Source organism: Haemorhous mexicanus, chromosome 3 (assembly GCF_027477595.1).
Source record: "Haemorhous mexicanus isolate bHaeMex1 chromosome 3, bHaeMex1.pri, whole genome shotgun sequence".
NCBI classification, from domain to species: domain Eukaryota; kingdom Metazoa; phylum Chordata; class Aves; order Passeriformes; family Fringillidae; genus Haemorhous; species Haemorhous mexicanus.
The window spans coordinates 97,634,216-97,657,163 of record NC_082343.1 but is presented as its reverse complement, the minus strand read 5'-3'; the positions used below and the strand labels follow the sequence as shown (position 1 = coordinate 97,657,163).

Genomic DNA, 22,948 nt, shown 5'->3' with positions numbered 1-22,948 from the left:
CCAAAAAAAAGAGAATTAAGATTAAAAACATTTGATCTAAATACTCAAAGGCAGTTAATGTAAAAGGTAATTAATTACTTTTAGGGAGGGTGTAACCAATTGTACCAGTGCACTGAATTTTAAACATTTTGGCAAGCTTTACACATCTGCTGTTACTCATTATCCATTAAGCATTCATTGTTATAACACTCACTGTTAAGATTTTTAACATTCTTCTGGCAACTTTCTTTTTTTTTTATTATTTGCTTAGCAAAGACAATAGCTTTATCCATTTTAGAATTTTAGCATATATTGGTAGAGAAAAGATTGCACAGAGAGCCGTTCAATAATTAAAATGGAATCTATAGGAAGTAAGGATTCTTTGTAAACTGATCCAAATTCACTTCTACGTTTCCAAATATGTTAATGCCAGTTCCTAATTATGATATTTTCCTTGCCACATATTATTAAGCTGTAGTGCAGGCTACCCATCTACAAAAGGTAAAAATGAGTTCAAAATGCATCATATAAAAATACTTTTTAAATTATTTGCTTAATACATCTGTTGTATAAGAGAATAGTGGGAGTTTAGAAAGGAAGCCATGGTTGAATAATATACATTTGCATTCCAGAAGTAGCATAAAATGTTATTTTATCTCAAGCATAGTATTTTAATTGTTATGTAAAACTTTGTGTAAAGCTAGAAATTGTTGCTTACAGTGCCCCCTCTAGGGATGTTCCTGTTCTTTGATTAATAGAGATGCTATCATGATATAAAATGAGATCTTATTGCTACCCCAGAGACTAATTTTCATCTTTATCATATATTATTGTGTGATCATTATGAAGACACCTTCCATGGCAAGAGACACAAACAGATGCTTATTTTGGAATCTGCTCCAAGTACTGAATTGGAATATTTTCAGAATTACCTTGGTTACCAAGTGGACTGATTTTTACATAAACTGTCTTGAGTTTATATGCTACATAAGCCCAAAATTCTCACTGAGAAGAACTTATTTTCCTCAGCGTGAAAAAGCTGAATAATAAAATATATTTGGGAAAACACAAGATTAGGTAGTAAGTATGTTTGCATCACAGTGTCTTCATGCTTGTGAGAAAGGTTATGCATTGATTAGTAGTCTGCTGGTTAAACACTGTGGTTTTGAAAATTTTAACCTTCAATTCAGTCCTAACTTCTCCCTCATCTCAGAAATTATTTATCAGATAGATTTTCTTGCCCACAACGTAATTCTTCTTATTTTTTGTGGTGAGGTGATATTGACAATCTGGGAAAAAAAGGATGACTAGAGGTGTTTTCCTGTTCCAAAATTATTTCCAGTCTTATGGACTGTATACTGTTCTGAGTGTGATTCTGTAATTAAAATGTCTCTGTGCCACTGAGCAAATTTGTCTTCATTTTCTATATGAAATAAATATGCAAATCAGAAATATTTATCTGAAGAAGAGTAAGGTTTATGTGATTCACTTTTAAGGGAAATTTCAGTTGCCAAATAAGTTCTTGTTTTTAAAATCCTAGGTGCAATGCTTCCATTTTTCTCTCTTCAGTCCTTGTCACTTTGGAGGGAGATGCTGCATTTCTTATCCTTACTATAATTTTTACAAAAATCTTACTCCTTCATCCCTTTTTGAAAATTGTAAAAGAGGCAGTTGCCTGAAATGTGGAAATGGTGTTCGCAAATATTTGACATTCAAATAAATGTCAGAGAGATCAGACTTTCACATCAGCTTTTATTTCCAATTCAGTCTTTTATTTCTTAGGAAAATTACATTAACTTCTTTTTTGTTTCTGATGTAACAAATTCATCTTGGCAAAGAAACTAAAGGAATTTTTTAGAAAATTGCCAGTCATTTCAATTTAATTAGTCCATTCAGTTTTAGTTATATAGGTCATGACTGCCCCTTATCATTGTTGTAAAGCAATTGATTCATAACACACAGGCTTAGCTAAAAATCAATTCTTGTAACTAAAAATGTAAACCTCAAATATAATTTTCTATTAATTCAATTACAAAAATATAGAATATATATTTACATCATGCATTTTCCTAAAATATTCCTAGATGCATTTACAACTTTCAGGAGGTTGCAGCTATAATGACTATTATGTGGGACAATATTAATGGACTATGCTAATAGGATTTTCTAACAGATGGAAAAAGAACTACCAGTTTCAGGCTCCTCTTTACTGCATTCAACTTTACAAAGAAACATTGGTACTAAAGAACACATAACTTCTGCATGAATCCATGTCGTTTAATTATTTGTGGAACCAGTCTTCTCCACCTCTGAGGGAGATTGTCCCAAGGCCTAGGGCACTCCCTGTTGCCCCAGGTGTAAATGAATGAGACAAGTGACAGCAGGAAGGAGGCAGCCAGCATTGCTGGCCCATGGTAAGCTAGACCTGGCCTCTGTGTGACCCCTGCTGAGACTCTTCTTTCATTGAGGCTAGGGCATTTCCAGCCATCACGTTTCATTTTGAGAGGAGATAACGAACCCAGTAAAAGATACTTGATGTTAAAAGCCCTGAATGGCAGCATATGCTTTCTGTCTCTGAACCGTATCCAGTCGCAGCTGTCAGATGTGCAGCTGAGAAAATGCAGCTCCAGCTGCTGCTGCCTCCCCCCTCGCTCCTCCATCACAGACAACATGTAATTTCCTGAATGGGAAGTCACTGAGTGCAGCAGTCATCCTAAGTGCTACTGACTTACAGCTCTGCTACTCCTGCAAGCAATGTTTCACTTTTCAGGAAGAGTTCATCAAAACTGGGTCACTTTCCAGGTAGTTGCAGCCTGGTTCCCTGTTGTCTAAGCACATCATCCCACTGTCAGCCCAGCAGACACCCAGGGAGCGTGGCACAGTGCTGGGGAGGCACAGGCTGCTGTGCCACCACCAGCTGAGCTGAGTGAGCCCTGGCTGGAGAGTCCTGCTGGGAAATGGAGGGCAGTAGGTCGGGAGCAGTAACACCTTATCCCACCTGCAATGCCTGGCTTCCCTTACTGAAAAGTAGTTCAGATACTGTGGTACAGCACTAGGCTGTACTATGAAAACACAACCAACAAGGACATCTGGAAGATCTTAATCACTCCCTCATTACCCCTTTGTCTGAGAAGGTCAACTTATTTTTGCTACAAGTTCTGGGTGTAGAGACAGTCCTTTATATTAATCACTCCTTATGCTGTAGATTTCTTCAGGATGTTTCCTCACAGGTTTTTTTTTAGTTTGGTTTTACTGTGAATGCAAACACTGAATTGTAATGGTAATGGAGGCAGCAGTTGGGATGGTCTCTTGTGAAGCAGAATATGCAAAAATCCCTTCCCTGGGAGAGAAGCAGAGAGACAGAGAGAGAGAGAGCAACTTGGTATTTGCACTTCTGGCCAACTTGAACACCAGCTTATCATATCTTCAGATGTGGAGGCATACATATTTTCTCCTGATGACAGTATATACATTGCACAAAATGTATAAAGTGCATAAAACTCTTTCATCTTTATTGGGAGAAACATTTCCTCTGGATTCCTCTGGACCACTGCTCAGGATGTTCACTCCTCAGGTGGAATAGCTTCTCAGTGTATTTTGCTTTTATATTCAAATTGAAGCAGCTGGCCAGAAATAGTAAATATGTGACTCAATGCATGAAATCCTCCTCCAGCACGGAGTAAGCAGACTCTGTTAAGTTCTTTGGTTTTCAGTCAGATGAATAAAAGAGAAGATCATTTTCAGTTCCTTAAAACTACTCCACATGTTCCTCTAACCCAGTTTTTTTGGCTACAACAGTATTTTTTTACTGGATTAATGATAAATGAATGGATTAATGATAAAACAAATCCACATAGCTGTGGACTTCAGCACAATGAGGATTTGGTCAGGGTATAAAAAGGATGCATAAAAGCATCCTGGATTTCTGTCCTATGTTAAAAGTCAGTGCAAAGTAATTTCTCCCACTTCAGGGATTTTGTGGTAATCTTGAGAGAAATTTAGCATAAAGCATTGCTGGATTTAAGGGACAGAGTTACTAGCCTTAAGTTGCCAGTATACTGCATAAAATATTTAAATTCTTCTAGAAAATGAAGCATAATGCAATCTCTCATATTTTTCCAGTGCATGCACCTCCTTTTTTCTGATTCATAGTAGGTAGATCAACTAAGTTCATGCTTGCTAAAGACCTCACTGAGGAAGATTAAGTGACTTTGGGTCATTTTACTTTTTGAAAACTGTCTTTGGCCCATTTTACTTTCCTCAGTCAGTTGAACTCTGCTTGGCAATGAGTAAACTTCAGAGAATTCCACATTTACTGAACTATTCAGCACTAATTCCAAAACCAATTAATTCAAGCAAGGTCACATTGAATGAGGAAGTTTTCAATTAGAACTCCTACAATTACTCAGGATGCCTGAGGAATTGCAGGTTTCCCTTCTCCTGACTTCAAGCTATCTCAGGTTTCCATTTTCAAATAAAGGACTATGTAAGGTGGATTTTTACAGCCCATGTTTATAATTAGCCACAAAATTCTCATGGTCAGTGAACTGATTGCATAATCATGTACTTACAAAAATAAATGGATGAGAATATGATATTTCACAGAGAAATTGTACTGTTCCATAGCATGGCTCCCCCTCCAAACCTTAAAAGGACTGATTCACTGGTTGCTATCTGAGCACTAATAACATGAGTTATTGTTTTAAGGTTTTACTGCTTTGTTGGGTTTTTTGCCACATATGAGGATATCAAAGGTGGGAAAAAAACCATGGTGCTACTACATATGACACCCCTCCCAAGAGAAAAACATAAGTGTCAGGACTTCTGAGCTTGGGAAAGAGAAAACTCAGAAGGAATTTTATAAATGTATATAAATATAAAAATTGAGGGGAAAATGCTCTTCAGTTTTTAAAAGAAAAATCATTTATGAGCAACAAATGTGTGATTTTCTTTTATCTCCCCAAGTATGAGACACTTCATCCAGGTGGCTGTTTGGATCTTCTTAATCTGATGCACTATGGCTAATGGGAGAAAACTTATGCATGAAGTAACATCTCCACAATTTCTGTTCTTTCCATAGAAATGAATGCTCAGTCTGAGAGGATTTTACTGGTATCCATTGCTAGGTAATAGCTAGCAGTAGAATCCACAACAGATATGTTTAAAAACACAAAGCAGAGTTCAAATAAGATATAGAAGGCTGTGTTCTCAATCATAATTTAGTATGTTGACTTTCCTTAATTACCGTTGGGGCTCTGTGGAATTATCTGACACTCTAACTCTCTGCAGGAAACACCATCTATCTCTAGGAGCATTTGGGCATCCTGAGTTAATCCTTTGGTGCTGGGCCAACTTGTGTTCCTATATTGTGAGAATAAATCTTATCCTAAGAAATTATGAATCCAGTTCTATGCTTGGATACACACACATAATTTTCATTGCTCTGGGTGTATCTGGAGAGCATAATTAGTCTTTAATTTTTTTTTTTTACATATTGAAGCTTTGCTGCTATGCTGACACTGTTGCTCAAGAGCAGCTCTACACAGTAGAAATGGGCCAGGAAGTCAGTAGGATGAAGGTGACACAATCACTTTGGTTCAAGGAGCTTGACAAGATGGCCAAGGAGTTGTCACAGTTGTTCACAAATCTGGCATTCCTGGAGATGGAGTAAGGCTGTGCTAATCAGGGCTGCCTGGCCTCCTCAAGCTGATGAGGCATGAAAGCAGTTGGAGCAGTAGCCAGGAGCTTTTCATAATTTTCATTCTCCCCAGTGCAGATTATCTTCAGAGTCAAAGATAAAAAATGAAGTCACCGCCTTCCATCTATGGTTAGTTTAAAAATGTGTAATGATTGTTTCTCTCTTGCTCTTGCTCTTCTGCGCTTGATAAAATTCCTCCATAACCCACTGGATTTGCCAGACATCTGGTTCTTTTTTTATTAAAAAGGACACCTAGGCTGCCTCCCCTGGCAAAATTTGGCTTCAAAGCTGTTCTGTTCAAAGAGTTTTCTTAGCTATTTTTTCTTTATGGTATTATATGGTGAAAAAAGAAGTAGAATTTATCAGAAAAATATAACATGCAAGGAAGGTGATTCACTGCTCAATTTGAACCCTTCCTGATGTGGTAGAAGCTGACAATGGCAGATGTAAACCTCAGCCCAGCTATTTACCCTGAGGTTGCCATAGGGCTTTGGTTGTGCAGCTGAGGGAAGCACACAGGGCCAGCGACCCTGGAAGAACCAGTTCATCATGCTTCCTTTCACTGGAAAAGAATGGACTCTGCCTGTGTTTCTCCTCCTGGGAAAGAAAATAAACTCTAAGGAGTCTTCTCAGAAGCTCTGCATGTCTTCAGTCTGGGTTTTTTGTTGAAGGTGTGTGTGTCAGGAGCTGTAATGATGATATGTGCACTGGAACTCCATTCCTTGCCGTGCTAGCTATACAAACATCATTTGATCCATTTCTGCATCAGGAAACATTCAGACTCAGATCTGCCCTAGAAAGACAACTGATAAACCTGATACTCAAAACATCCTGGAAAGATTTTTTTCCAGAGCATCAGAGAAAATAAAGACACTGAAATTGGTGACATTCCCAGGGCATAACCTGACAGAATTAGCCTTTGACCAGACAGGTTAGCTGAATTGTGTTGGGTTAACCTTCAGGTCAAGTCAACTAAACATAGATGGTTTTGTGCAATCTAGTTGTCTAATTTCCCATGACAATTTACTCTGAACAGTTCAAAGACAATTGACTGGTACCATTTGAGACATCTATACAGGACCTAGACAAGAAACTGCTGTTTAGGGAGGAAGGCTTTGGTACCTATGTTTTGGTGGGTTTGACTCAGACTGAATACAGTGTATGGATCCTATTGTGCACCAACAGAGAATCAACAAACCTCAGCCTACAATGAGGTGTTTTATTGTTGATGAATAGCACTTTGATCAGTCCTGATAAAGTCTTGCTGTAAGGCCATGGTTCAGTCTCAGTATATAGACCATTAAAATATACACACTGGAAACCACAAATACCAGAGCAATCCCAACAGCACACTACTACACCTCAAGAGCAACTAGAGGACACCCAGGGTTCTGGAAGATAGCTTGAAGTGAGTAACCTATCACTTGGCTTTCTGAGAATGAGAAAATCATATCAAGGACACATCAATGAGTCACTGAGAATTTTATATGCATTTCTTTACCTTTCTGGACCTTTCTGTGTCCAGAAAAATACATGTTATTCCACTCTCCGTCTCCTTCTCCCAGTCTAAGAAATTATATAAATTTCAGTCATAAAAGTTCATCTCATGTGATACATATATCTAAAATGTATGTTTCAAAGGCAATGACTTTAATAACCTATTATAGCCAGTGGATATCTATGTTCTTTATAACTGGTACCCTCTATGACACAAGTGGTCCTCTGGAGATCCCTGTTTCTCTCTGTTGTCTATTAAAATAGTCTACAATGATAGCATTGCATAGCTAGCTAACTTCCATTAATCTAAGGCAAAAGTTAAACCTATTCAAATTGCATTATAGGATGGAAACTAAGGTTAAACTTGGGTCCCACTGAAAACAAGGATAACTGAGAGAACTTAAAAATCTGAGAGATCAAAACACAGCAGCATCATTTTCTACACCTAAATACAGGGATGGGAGCCTGCAAGTAGCTTTCTTAGTTTTGACTGGTTTTGACACTCAATCCATCTGTTTCTTGGGTAAAATGGTTATTGGATTTGATAAAAAAGTGCAGTCTGTGTCCAGACTTGCATTCTCTGTGGATTAAGTTAATTCTTTAAAGGTACTAAATTACCTTTGTTTAAAATATTTAGTAATCACTTATGTTCCTTAATGTCAGATTATTATAATAATATAGTGATAAAATTATGCAACATTTCCTTAAGGGTAAGTAAGCAAATTATTTCTCTTATTGTACTTGTCTTAAAATTCCTTACTGTAAATTAAATAAAATTACAAGCAACAAATAGTTACTGTAAGAAAAAGAATAGAAAATAGAAAAAATAAAACCAATTATAAACCTACTTTATTTGTTCATGAGGGGGTTTAGGAGGCTGATGGAAATTAATTTAACTGAGTGAAAACCATACATGGGAGTTTGAGAAGAAATTTTACTGAAAAACATTTTCAATTTGTTTGTTTTATTTCAATGTGAAAAGAGTAGCACAAGAAAAGTGATTCTTAGTGTTTGGAATTTTTTTCTTTGTCTCTTACTGTGTTGATGAAGTGACAAATGCAATCTGTATTCCTGAAAAGCTGCACTCACATTTTGGAGATGAAATATAGTTAAAGAAACATTTTTCCTTCCTGCAATTGAAAAACTGAGATGGTATTTTTTAATGCAACTTCAATATTTTAGAGGCACATAGGAACTGCTTAGAAGAGCAGTACAGCTGTCAGCACTTCTCCATGTCATCTACAGGATACTGGTTAGGCTATAATTTCTTGCTAATTAACTGATCTAAAATAAGAACCCTTTGTAACCAGTCCATCAGAAATCTGTGAGGTCTGTGTTGCCCACATCTCTGTTAATTTTAGCAAAGGCCTACAGTTTCTGATCTTGATGTCTTGTTTGATTTGCATTTCTGTTTTGAGACTAACATTAATTACACTGTCAAAACATATTTATCATTTATGTAACATGGAGCTGCCTACAGACCTAAGTTTTCTCAATATGGAGGTAACATCTTGTGCACTGAATCACTTGATTATAGTAATTCCTTTTACACATTTCTTCTCCAGGGAGACTGTAGTGGCTCCAGCTTTTTCCAAATTTAGTGGTCACATTTCCTCTTAATTGTTAGTTTCCTGCCCAAAATCAGATAGATGTACCGAACTAAAAGGATCTACTCTGAATATTGAGGCTAACCTGTTGCACAAATTTATTTTCTTTAAAAAAAAAAAAAAAAAAAACTCATCCAGTAATTTTGCCTTGCCCCAATAAATTTTAATTGAGGTTATGTGTCATACTAATGATTTCAGTAGTTTTTTAAAGTGCTGCACAGATTCTGTTTATCAGAGAGATGTCAAAGACAGATGCTCCTTAAAAAAATAGGGTTTTTATATGTAATTTATTTGGCAGCAGTGTCTCAGTGATGAGCTATTTTGAAAAACTTAAAACTCTTTTTTATAGGCAGCATAATTCTTGTCTGTGTCAATAATATATTAATATAATGGTCCAGATCCGGTGATGGTATGAATTGGACAGGTCCCACTGATTTCAATATCAACATTTTCAATGGGATTAACAGCATGGTCTAATCTAGTGCCTGTAAATGGTAATTTAATGTAAAAAGTTACAGAAATACAGAAGGGTTGCTTGTCATTCCTGTCTGGAGTTATAAAGATACCTTGGGCAAAGCTGGTACTGGCTGCTATGTAGCAGCTTCAGCAGAAGGGATCAAGGTGCAGGAAAGTAGGTTTCAGTCATTACTGCAGGCAAATTCCATTAAGATTTCCTTTACCATCCAACTGACAGGGATGTGGAGCAGAGGAGATGAAGCTCCCACCTTTCCAATGAACACTAGTAACAAAAGAAAGGAGAGGTTATATCCCAGTACAAACCAGTGTGTCACATAACAGAGCTTTTGGCTGGAGTGTTTCTCATCCCTTTAGGCATTTCACAGCACCATAGAATCATTAAGGTTGGATTAAACCTCCAAGGTCATCGAGTCCAACTTTTGACTGACCACCATGTCAACTAAATCAATTGCCAGGCCCACTTGTTTCTTAAACACTGCCAGTGATGGTAACTGTCAAAATTAGATGTCCTGATTTGAGCTGGTTGTCCTTGATTGTCTTTATGGCTGACAGAGAAAAGCATAGGATGATTCATTTCCTGGTAAAATTAGCATCTAAAATGGGCAAGAATTGCCCCCAGAATTGCTTATTTTCCTCACAGTAATTCTAAAAATGATTGGACAACTAACTTAGACCTGGATAACTGGGTTTTTATCAGCAACTGATGTGAGGTGAGATAGATTCCCATGTATAGTTCCCAAAAACTGTCTTGAAGTTCTGATGTAATTCGCTGTTATTAAAAGACCCTGCCTAAAATACTGGCTCAGGATAAATGCAACATTTTGCCCCCACAGACTATGCCAACATGAGACTGCCAATTAACTTTTGACTTTAGGGTGTAACAAATATCCAGGTTTACTTAATCACAAGATATGTGAAATGATCCAACAGGAAAAAAGGTTTCAAAGTTATAGATGCATACTACCCAGACAATGATTTCAGGTTTAACTAAAGTGCAGCCCATCATAGAAACTGTGCTGATAAAAATCATCTGGGTGTAAGCAGTTTTTAAAAACAAATTCTCATAAAAATATCACTGTGATATTTTTATATCTTATATATATATATATCAGTGAGATATATATATATATCACTGTTTCTTACTGTTTAATCTCAAAGGGAAGGAACAGGTTCTTTTCACAGATACCCAAACTTGACACTCTCTCTGGTGAGAAACTCGCTGGTCTCTTTACTGGCTAGGATTCATCATTGAGGCCTGAATGAGAAAAGGGAAGAAGCAGAAAGATAGGTTAACAACTAAAGCATCTCTCTAATTATGTTAGAGAGAAATTTATTCAGAATTTAATTAAAGGAGTTAATTTGATTAAAACCGAAATTATTTCTTGAATTTGAATTATAGTATGACAGTGGCAAGTTTTAATGACTACTTTTGCAAGATTTGAATATTCTTACAATTAAAAAATCCTACTCTCAACAACCTTTAAAATGAAGAAACTCTTGAACATGGAAAGTCCTCAGGAATTACAGGATCTTTCACCACCAGAGCAGCCGCAAAGGTGTGAACCTTTCCAGGGAGCAGCAAAGGAAAGGGCTGGAGAAGCCTGGACTGCCCTACACTCACATACAGACAGTATTTCAATTTAAGTGCAAGTGGGTGTGTTAGAGGAGCACTCTGAAGAACTTGATTTACATTCAGGTGCCAGTCTAGGGTCAGGTAATGGAGCAAATCACTCTTTTCTTCTGTGCTGCCTGAGTACATACTGCTTTCAGCACTGAAAGCAGAAAGTAGAGACTCCAATCATCAGTGTAGGTTTTGAGGTAGTCACTGAGGGCACACATTGAAAATGGCAAACTTGGATCCAAACAGACTGATTTACTGATCTACTTGGATCCAAACAGACTGATTTACTGATCTACTTGGATCCAAACAGACTGATTCAACCTTTTCCTCATCATTCTAACAGATCCATTTTTCTTAACTAAATACCAGAGGCTACACATGTTAAAACCAAGCATTTTTGTATCTTTTGTTATGACTGAACTTTAATGATATAACTGATTCAAGAAGGAAAACCCTTACTAACATTTCAGAATTTGACTAAGAGAAGCAGATTATTTTGTACAATTAAAGTGCCCTGTTTGATACTACAGTCTCTTTTTAATGATGTTTGGAATCAGAGACTGGTGTAGATAGAAGATAAAAAGAGACTTATATAAAAAAATGTGTCCCAACACCCTCTCTTTTAAATGGGGACTTGTATTCTTATTTGACATCCAAGCCTTGTTAGAAAAATCATCAAATAATTAATTCTTTTTGTGAGAAACAAATTCTTTTAGTGTCTGTGATTTTTTTTCCTCAAAAGTCCCCTTTGATTTCTTATTATTCTTTTAATGACCATCATTCTGTGTTTTGAGCAGTAACTGTGAAGAATCCATATGTACATTTTTATTTTAGGAGTGACTCAGAATTTCTAACGACCATGATGGAGCTCAGTGAAGAGATTTCAGGGCATTTCAGGGACAGTCATGTTAGCTGGGACTTCCAAAGCCTTGGGCTAAAACAGTATGCACCAAAAGACTCTTCCAAAAACTGAGTATTCTTTTGATACAGGGTTAGATTTGATTGTTGCCTTCCAATATGAGAAGGCCTTTTTTTCCTCTTCTGAAATAATTTCAGGGTTGGTGTTGACATTCCCTGTGCAAAGCAGAAGATCTAGCTCCAGCCTGGGCATCTGCATTGTGTTTCTCCTGGCGCTGTGGCTCCTCAGAGGAGCCCTGTGTGCCTTCAGCAGCTTGCCCCTGGCACCTCTGCCTCCAGGGCAGCTCCCAGCTCCCTGCAGAGCCATTATCCTCCTTCTGGATAAACCTCCTTACAAAACAGAAAATCCAGTTTGCTTCTGCCACAACCATTTCCTTTAATTGATGGTGCTTTCATGTAAATTCTTCACACAGCTCATTTTGTGATCTCAGCCTAGATAATGGTATTTTGACTAAGTGCTTGATGATTATATTGATTTGTAAAAACCCCTCAGGTGATTCTATCTTGCAAATGGACCCAAAGTGGTAATTTATTAAAAGGCTGCCTTTTGAAAGGTGTTCTGAATGTCACCCACAGCCACTGCTATTTCATCAAATAGATCATCACATTTCTCCTACTGCCTTGTGTCTGTGAAGGTCTATGGCTAACCTATAGTTATATCTAAATTGATTTATTTTAGTAATTTTATTTCTAGTATAAACTTTTTTGACACTGGAATATGGCTGGAATAACTGACTGCTATGGCTGTATCAAAAGTAACTTCTAGCAAGTTTAAACAAATGCAGTGTAGATTAAAAGGGATTTTCTGCTTCCAGCTATATCAGTTGACCTGTTGTTTATAAATTATCAGGAAATCTTCCTTTTGTTTCTACTGTGTGTATCCAAACCACCAAACTGCCAGTTCTCCGGTGCTGGAATCATCTTCCTGGCTACTCAGCAGTATTGCCATAGTGCCTGATATTCTGGTTATGACTGATGCTGCCTGGCTGGCATCACAGAGCACATAAAAAAATTAATGTGGTTTACAGAACAGGTCATTAATAGCCACCTCTGTGCCAAACTCAGCACTGGTAGGCAATCTTGTGCATGTAAGGGTCTGGCACTTAGGATATCAATCCTTACAAAACTAATTTGATATTTTACACTTTTTCCGGACTGGGTGAGAAATTAATGCATGTTATGCTGCATTGTTACTTTCTCATTTCTCCTGAACCATTTATACCTGGTTTTCATCATTGTTTATTCTGTCCCACTACAAGGCAGCACAGAACCATTTTGTTTACTCTCCATTTCTCTAAATGCCCTTCCTTAAAGGAAAATCTAGTGGAGCCAATTGCACGTATTTTTGTTGAAGTAAGGCAAGTACCTAAGCAGTTAATACTTTGATTCAAATAGGAATTATTATGGTTTAGAATTAGAACAGTTTGTCACCGTTTTTGTAATTTTTGATTGATTGTTATAACCTAATAGAGGGAGACAAAATATACGTTCAGAACTTTGGAAAATATTTTTCCCACTTTATTAAATTAGGCAAAAAATAAATTCTAATTTTTATATCAAGATAGCCTTTGGATACAACCGGAAAGAAAATTTTAGTTTCTTTTTCTAGTTCATTCATAAAAAGACATATTTATGTCTTGTGCCATCTGCTCTATTTTTCTTTGCATTTCAGAGCAGCTATAGATTTTGCAAACTGATTAACAGCATTGCAGAGGCCTGGTGCTTTTACTTTGCTTGAGCCTCATTGCTCAGCAGCAGGACTGGCAAGAGAAATATCAGGAATACTCAGGATATGCACACTAAAAGCACTAAAAATTCAAGAAATCAGAAAAATAAGGAATTCGGAAATCTTTGGTCAGAACTAGAAACAACAGGAGGTTGTCCTGGATTGACGTTTTATGTGTCCAAACATGGGGCGGGTCTCTGGCATCTGCTCAAGTGCACAATTCAAATCTGTCTGAAGCCATCCTGCACCAGCTCTGCCCTCCTGGGGCTCTTCCATGGCCTGCCTCATGCTGGGTCTCATCTCCTGCTGTTGTGCTGCCTCTGATGCTCAGCTTGTCCGCACTGAAGACAAGCTGAGCATCTCCATTCCCCATTCTCCCTTCTCGTTCCCAGTGCAATTTTCATCACCTGTGCCCTGTGGAGCTATGGGGCACTGTCCTCAGCCAGTGCCCTGCACCCCAGGACTGCACTGCCCAGCACCAGCCCTTTCTGTGGGGCCAACAAAGTCCTCCACAGCTCTGGAGCTTGCAGAATGACAACTAAAAATGGGGAAGACACGAAGCAGGGCTGAGGAGGTTTTATATGCTTGCTTTGGACAAATAACTACTAAGGCAAATAAAATGTACAGGGTAGAGAATGGTGCAAAGGTGACAGGAGCCCCTGTCCATCAGCATAAGCAGATGATAAATAAAAAGTTCATTTTCAGTTAGGAGCAGGAAAGGTTTCTTCCTATATATCATGTGTTGCATTTACAATTGCCAAGACCAAGAACTGGACATGATAGAAAAGGGTTATTGTTGATACCAGGACTATTCCCAGATGCCATTGTTAATGGAGACAATTTGCAAGTGAATAAAGTTTCATGCTTCAGACCTTAAGGCAATACTTATTTATTAGAGATCTAAACCCAACCATGAGCAGTAAACTGTGGATTACTGTGTTACTTTCTCCTTTAACAGGACCCTAATCTGTTATGTAGCTGTCTCTTAAGTCAGCAACACATGCCAAGTTATCCCATTTACTTCACTAAAACCACTTGAGTGATTAGAGCAAATAGAATTTGGTAGCAAGATTTGACTCTCAAATGCAGGTCTCTATCCTCTTACTTGATTTTGTTAGTCTCCAATTAGTCCCAGATTTCTGTCTCTGAAACTGTTATTCCAGACAAGAACTCATTAACAGTGTAAAGATGATTTTTTTTATTCCCTGCTCAATGTTTGATTTCTGTGACTGTATAGGAAAAAATTTAATTTCTTCCTGCCATAATCCATTGTAAACATTCAGCCAGTTTCCCACAAACTTCCAGTCTACTGGAAGTTTCCTCTCCTTGTTGAACATCTGTGGGATTTTTAATTTCTGTTTAGTGTTCATGATCAAATGCTTGCCAGAACACTGCCATTACTCTAATACCTAGTGGCTTTAAATCATGTCACTCCCCTGAAATAATCAGACTTTTTATAATAAAATATTCAATCCTAGGGGGAGAAAAAAGGCAGGGAAGAAAAAAAGGCAAGAAATTGTTTTGGTTTTGCCACAGGAAGAATTTTTCTTTTTCAGAAATGTAAATGAAGGTTAAGTCAGCTAAGAAGGGTTGCAACAGCAGTTTAACATTTATATTCATTAGACAGAGAAGTGATCTGCTGCTCGAGTAGTAGGGATATACCTGCTTGTGATGTTTCATTATCACATTAACCATATGTTTCATTATTCACTGCTATTCTTTTACATGAAGACAGATGTAAAAACAGTAAAGTAGTTCTCACAGTGATAATGTGTCTTATGTTACAGGTAAAATTGGCTTCCTTTGCTGGATATTGTTCACCCTATTTCACCCCATTTTCTCTATTTATAATGTTTCCCAGCATGTTGATCACTTGCATCTGAATTTGCAGAGTGGGGTAGCAGCATTATGGCCACTCTCTTAGTGGAAACATTCCTCAGACCCACTGCTTGAGTTCACTAGACACTAACTTAATTTTCAAGATTTACAGCCTCCCCCTTCTTCTGTGAACTTTCTATACTCCCTGAAGCATCTGAAAAACAAAGAGTTTTTTCTTTCTTCTTAATTGCTGGTTACAAAACTGACAGGAGATAAGATCGGTGATAGGACAACAAAATGGCACTTCAAAAAAAGCACAGCTTTAGATTCTGAAGAGCATGTTTCATGTGTTTTTACATGTTTCACTCTGTTTGAGCAATTTAGCCCAGAGCAAGGCTCTAAATCTCTACCAGAACTGAGCGGCATCAATGGTAATTCAAAATGTTCTTTAAATGAAGGTTTTCTTCCCTAGCTCAGCCTTTCCCTCTTTTATGTATGATAACACTTTATGATCATCAAGAGTCAACATTTAAGAGTCACTTTCTCTAGATTCACTGTTCACATAGGCTAGCCTGGTGATACAGGCTCAGCAGTCAAGGTGTGAATTCCAAAGCCATCTCTGCATTCCAGATAGCTGCAACATAGCCTTATATGAAAAGGAGAGGCTGACTTCATTGTGCATCAGCCCATACTGTTGTAACGTGAGAGGAACTGTTACAGAACCTTTTTGGACTCAAGTAGCCCCAGTTCCAAGGTTGCCTGAGGAACTGCTGCAATGTCAATCCATTAGAACACCAGACCAAGGCATGCTTACTCCTGTAACTATACAAGAAGTGAATTGGACTTGGTTTCTCCATACAGGAATAAAGATATACCACAATGCATTGTTTTTTTAATCAGTTGCTAATTTTATGAACTATGATTTTATGTGCTTTGGGAAAAACACTCTTCCACAGCAGAAATACTCTTATTAATACAAAAAAAAAAAAGTGAAAAAGTGTATAGTGGGCTTAAACAATTAGAAGATTCAGCTCTGTGATACTAATGATTAAAAAATAACCTCTATAAAATTTATAAAACTTTGTAAGGATGCAGTGTTGGCACAGTTCTGTGTCTGCAGGGTTTTATTGGATGTTTTGTTGAGCCTTATGCTGGAAGACAGAATGTAAGTTAAACCAGCTTCAGAACGGCTCTGCTCATCAAAGTCTTAATAGCTTTGCATATATTAGAATATTTTTAACACGCCTTGAATTTCCTTTTATTAATGGTACTGAAAAAAAATTTCAAATATATGCTTCTTGCACAAGTAAGTAGCCAACCTTGCCTAATTCCAACGAGTGTACCTGGAAGGATTTTAAAAGGTGTGGCATACTATAAAGTAGTGTGGCATACCACACAACTCACAGTTCAGACAATAAGAACAGGTTAAAAAAAATCTTCTTTTATTCCTTTCATGAGCTTTATCCTTTAATCTCAGAAGCCTCAGCATGTATTTACTCAACACAAGTCTTAACACACATATCCTCGCTAACTCTCTTTCATCTTCACTGTTATTTGGGACTCCCATTTCCACCCCTTCTTCCTTCCTTGTTAAAATAAAATGTTTCTGTGGATAGCCTTCTGACTCTGAGTGACACTTTCAAATTATAGTGAGGTCGATGAAGAGTACTATGTTACGCCATCATAATTTTTAAATTTTTAAAAGCACAATCTTAAAGTGATTTCTGTTGTCAGGTTTCCATCAGATTTTTCTTGATTTCTCTCTTTCCTTTTTTCTTTCTTTTTTTCTTTCTGCTTATTTTTTTTTCCTTTTAATTCTTCCCATAGCTGTAACTTACACAAGTTACAAAAAAACCCCACCACCAGTACCCCCTCGCACCACGTCCAAGCCACTGATCTCCGTGACGGCGCAGAGCAGCACAGAGTCCACGCAGGATGCGTACCACGACAGCCGGACCCAGAGGATATCGCCGTGGCCGCAGGACGGGCGAGCCATGTACAACTCCACCGACAGCCTGGACAGCAACAAGGCCATGAACCTGGCCCTGGAGACAGCGGCTGCCCAGCGCCACGCGGCCGAGAGCCAGAGCACCTCCATACGCACCAGTGACAAGGCCATCCTCGTGACAAAGGCAGAGGAGTTCCTCAAGAGTCGCCGCTCCTCTATAGGGATCCAGGTAGTCTATCATGTACATCTGTCTTGCTTGTCTCCTTTCTGTGAATAGCACAAAGTCATTCAGCTTCACTTGCTCTGATAATCTAACAAACAACCCCTGGCTGCTTAGCGTTAATTGCAATTCCCATCATGGCTGTGCAGAAAAGTCTTCGGCTAATACACTGTACCTGGGAGAAAAATGAATGAATAAATCTCTAGGGAGGTTACCTGTCATTAACACTTGATATGAAAATTATACTGCAGAGCTACAGGTGAACGGCATGTTCATCTCCTTCCCTCCATGAATTAACAGTCCTTTTAATAGAATTTCACCAGCTTTAAAATGCTTCACTGTACTTTTTCCATTATATTTCTCTTTTGACCTTGGAAAACGAGTAAAGTCACTCAATCTTCAAGTATTCTACCTAAAAAGAGGCCCTTGCCCTTTTAGTTGTGCTTGGAAGAAGGTACCAAAAAAAGAGAAAGAAATGTTTTGCTGTAGATGCAGCATAATTAGAGATGGCAAGTAATAAAATAGCACTAATAAACACAGTCTTTGAGCATTCTTCCATTTGTCCATCAAAACCCACAATATTTATTTCACCTGACAAAATCTGTGTCAGACTGTGAAAAGCTCAGTCAAGTTCTGTTCTTTCAGGCAAATGAAATAAGACAATTCCAAATGCAAATTTTGATTGCTATTCCTTCTGCTAAATGGTAAGTACTAGATAGCTAGAAATGGTCATTTGTTCAAATCCTTAGGAAATACCAACTAAAAATAAAAATTGGAAAGTTGAACTTGCAAAGAATGCAAAGTCCTTTGAAACAGCAGTGGAGGAAAATTTAGTCTTCTGTTCTGCTGAATATCCCCTTTTACATCACTGAGTTCACTTTTGCACTTACTTTTGCTAGATTAGCTACAGAGAAACTGACATTTATTTTGACATAGGTATTGTGGAGACAGCAACATAGATCTTGAGAAGGTAATCATCCGTGTAAAAAAGCGCAGCGAGTGACTGTATATTAGAAATATACAAGAATATAAAAGAATGTATGTGATTTTCTTTAAAAGGAATAGCATTTCCATTAATTTTATAATATAGTCATAGAAAAGTGTTTGGGTTAAGCATGTCACAGCTGCTGATTGGAATTTAAAGGTTAACATTTTAGCATGCTGTAATTTTGCTGTTCCATAATGCATTAGACTAATGGGAAGGAATCAGCTTTGCCAGAAAGCTGTTTGTCCATTTCCTTGACAAAAAAGTATTTGCTTCTGATTTTTCAGATGCAGGAAAGTAGAATTCAATTTAACAACCATGGCAAAATATCCAGATGCCTACTTTTCAAATGTTTTACAAAGTAATTAGTGTATCCTAAATTGCTCAGAGAAGGAGCTTGGGAGATAACACGGAAAAGTTCAAAGGAGCAGCAAAGAAGTCTTTGGTACCTTTTAGCTCCTAACCTGAAAGTTACTATTAGGAAAGGAATAGTATCTAGTGCTGTTCTTATCTCTCCTTTACAGCAACTGTGCACAGTGGTATTTATCAATGTTGGTGTCTTGATTTGGTCAGTCCTGATATTCCAGCAATTAATTCTGGAACTTTAATTGCATCCCTTGATTCTGTTTATAGCTACAGGTGATGACCAGTACTGTTCACTGGGCCCTGACCCTTCCTCACGTGTGCTGTGTTTAATCATATGTGCTTGTAATCCACAAAAACACCTGTTTCCTTGGGTGAAGCAGATCTTCCCTAGCAACTTGATATCTGACACTTGGACTGTAACAGTGGTCCTCAGAAGCACACATGGAGAAAGGCAAATGTTGTTTCCAACAGCAGGGCTTGGAAGGGCGAGCTGTTTATTATCTTTCAAGAAATACAAACTGCTTGGTTGTACCATTTGACACTAGATAAAGTAGAATTTTCAGCAGTATGCTGGGCACATTTTAGTTGTTTGGGGTTTTTTTCAGCATTAAACTTCAAACATCACATTAGTGAGAAAAATACATTTTGCAGTATTTTTAAATAGGAAATACATTTTGTTATATTGCTATTGCCAAGTTTGAACAGAAAAAAAACCGCAAGGTAGAATGTTCTTATTGCAAACTACACAAATAGTAATTTGTATACTGAATGTACAGTTGCAGTATTTAATTTCTTTTAGACTTCTGTGTCAAAGTACCTTGGAAAAGGATGTTTTTTATTTGCATATTTCCTTGATTGACTAAATGACTTGTTTTCTCATTAGCATGCCATGCCAGGGTAATGCATTGAATTTGCATTTATTTGCATTAGTTAATTTGCTATCAGGACAGTTAATTTGTGCATTTTTTACTGTTCCACTCCTTTAACACATTGATGGGAGAATGTTTGCAGGGGAGCTTCATACAGGAGCAGAGAGGAACAAAGGTACAGAGTGACCAGTGGTGCCACTGCAAGTGGAAATGCAATGGACCCAGCCGAGGGCCTCTTTGAGATATATGATTTGTGTAGTGTACATGCAGTGAGTAGAAGTCCTTTTGAAAAGCCCTGGCATGCTAGGCATGTGCCAGTAGGGTTGGTATTCACAAGCACTGAGAGCCCGAGCTCCTAGAGAAGCACTGGAGTAATTCTACATCTGTAACACCTGTCTGCAGAGACAGAGAACAGCACAGATACACTGATCCATCTCATGGTGTGTTAGTTCTATCCCAGATGGGATTTTGAACAAAAAAAAAAAATACAAGCCTTGGAAATGAAGCTTTTTCAAAAAACAGCTGGGGGCTTTGAGGTTTTTTTTGGGGGGGGGGGTGTGGTTTGTGTTTTTTTCCACTGACATGTTTAAATCAAGACAAATATTGTCAGGCATGCCAATAGGGACTGGGAAAAAAATGCTGACTTATAAATTCAAATGAATTTTAAAATGCTGATTTTGAGATTAAAAATTTATGCAGCAATTGAAAGAATATATGGATATAAAAAGAACAAGACTCTTGTAATACTAGTAGCTCTAAACCTCATATCTGTCTTCTATCATGACAGCAAAAGACTAACCAAAGTATGTGAATTAAAATGGAGAGTAGAGATTGTCAAGAGTAAAATAAGCACTAAATCAGAACAAGGTTGTTGCTAAGATATTTTCCAGGATTTTCCTCGCTCTTTTGCACACCCTGGTATATATGCTAATGATTAACATTTCAAATCTCCTCTAGTTATAAACCATTTCATATTAAAAGCATTGGGAATGTGAAATATATGAGAAAACATGTTAAGAAATTCCTCCTATTTATTTCAAGTCTTCAAAACATGCAGTCCTTTGTTTCTTCTCTATTTAAAAGACATCAAGGCTTCTCAAAATGAACAGAAACCCTGGAAACAAATGAGATGGAAACAAATACTCTAAGTGTGAAGTCTGATTCACGGTCGTATTTTTGGAGACAAGCCCTAATTGTAGCATAGAGAATGGACTCAGTCATCTTCATTTATCATCAGAAGATCATGCTTCAAAATACTTAGTGGGTTTTCTTATAATCTCCAGAATCTACATTGAAAAAAATCCTTATAAATCAAAGGCTGTATCCAGGGAGATTAATGCAATAGCTTGCTCGCCTAAGTTTTTTGTGACAAAAGGAGATCTTCTGCATAATTTATTTATATATATATATATATATATATATATATATATATATATATGTATATATATAAAATTCATGTCACATAGTAAAAACACTGTTAATTATATCTTGCACTCTCAAACTAGAATTCCCCTTTAACACAAAGCATTTTGTACCCATGTGTTAAATGTACTTAGATAGGCTATCTACATTTTCTTTGTACAGTTTAGGTTATAAAATCTCTGTCAGTGCTCTAATTCAGTGTATAAACAGTAATCAAAAGAAATATTTGCATTAATTACACTGGTCTTTGAATCTTAAATGATCCAAAGCTATTGAAGTAAGTACTGTTTATTCTCCTCCTAAAAGGACTGTTAGACTGTGCTTTTGTGAGATGAGTGTATGAAGTCCTTTGCTTGGAGAAATCTGTGAATATTTGTTGGTTCAGAGCAATTTGCCACTTAGCCCTAAAGGCATCAAAAAAGTTATCAGTAACCTCTACTGTGTACATTATTTTCTTGTTACAATCTCATATAAGCTTGATATAAATCCCATTTCTAAACTCTGGCTTATATTTTTAGTAAAAAGTCCTTTCTTAAAAGATCAGAGGAAGTTTTCAAGCTGCTTCTTTTGACAATTAGCAGCTACTGTGCCATGCCACATATTTGAGTAGTCCAGATGTTCAGCTGGGAAGTAGCAGAGTGGCAAAATGGAGATCCATGGTGTGACACAAAAAATCTCACAAGCATTAAAATGCAGGTTTATTTTGGCAGGTTTCTAAAAATTATTTTGAAAGAGTGTATGTTTTTGGCTGGTTAAAATCTTCCATTAGTTAAGGAAAGCAATATCTATTAGTACTACAATTTTATTTGAAGTATTTTTCCTACTTTGAAGTCACTGCATACAAATAAGGTCTCCTCATACCTAAGAGTGTTTATCTGAATTCACAATTACCTGTACTTGATCTAGTGTCAAAAGTAATGTTTTCTACTCTATTTTAGTCTTTTTATCAGTGAGAAGTCTATGCAAGAGAGGAAGGGTGAATTATTTCCCTTCCTGTACATCATCAGAGAGATTGTTTATTAAACTCTAATTATAGAATAAATTGGTTACAGCAGTAAAAACACAGTAAGAGCAGTGAAGTCACATGGGGAGAGATAATGTGGCCTGAAGGACTCTTACTGCTAATGTTTATGAGAGTGAAGCAAAAGCCAACAGGTTAAAATCTATTTTCTTATGCATTGGCAATATTAACTTCAAGTCTACGTTTGAGACAGTATGCATAGAAGCTTAGACTGCAACTTCTAGGATGCTGAAGTGTTATTGCATTTGCAGTGCTCATGTTTAAGAGCAGAGTAAGGCTTTAAATAGAAATAAAGATTGTTTAAACAGAAATAAAGATTGTTTTCAGAGGAGTTAAAATATTATCTAAAAAGCATAGTAAATACTTTGAAAGCATAATTTAGTTCATGCATTCTTTGCTTGAATGAGCACCTATAAACATACTAAGGTTGATTATTACAAGCAAGTTACTTGCAATAGTGATTTGCATTTATTCAAATAATTTTTTGTTCATATAATTTAATTGTGGATCCTTTACTACCAAAGCAGTGTTATTATCTGATAGGTAGTTTTCAAATTTAGAGCTGTATCAGTCAGCAGTGACTGATCTCTGAGGATTGATAGTATTGTGTGCTCCTTGTATCGACAGCGAGGAATGTGGAGGGGACAGCAATGTGTTTGTGAAAGGTTAGACACAGAGTCATAGAATCATGGAATATCCTGAGCTGGAAGGGACTCACAAGGATCATTGATAAGATAGAAATAATCTCAAGGTGCTCCACTACATTTGCTACTAAT

At 37.2% G+C, this 22,948-nt stretch overlaps 1 protein-coding gene across 1 annotated transcript in view; it reads left to right on the top strand.

The window, feature by feature from the left end:
- Nucleotides 1–22,948, top strand: part of DLGAP2 (DLG associated protein 2) — a 103,433-nt gene that overhangs the window by 50,600 nt on the left and 29,885 nt on the right. The window contains exon 6 of the mRNA XM_059842802.1: nucleotides 17,169–17,518. Within this exon, the coding sequence (XP_059698785.1) occupies nucleotides 17,169–17,518 (350 nt within the window). The remainder of the gene's footprint in view (nucleotides 1–17,168; nucleotides 17,519–22,948) is intronic.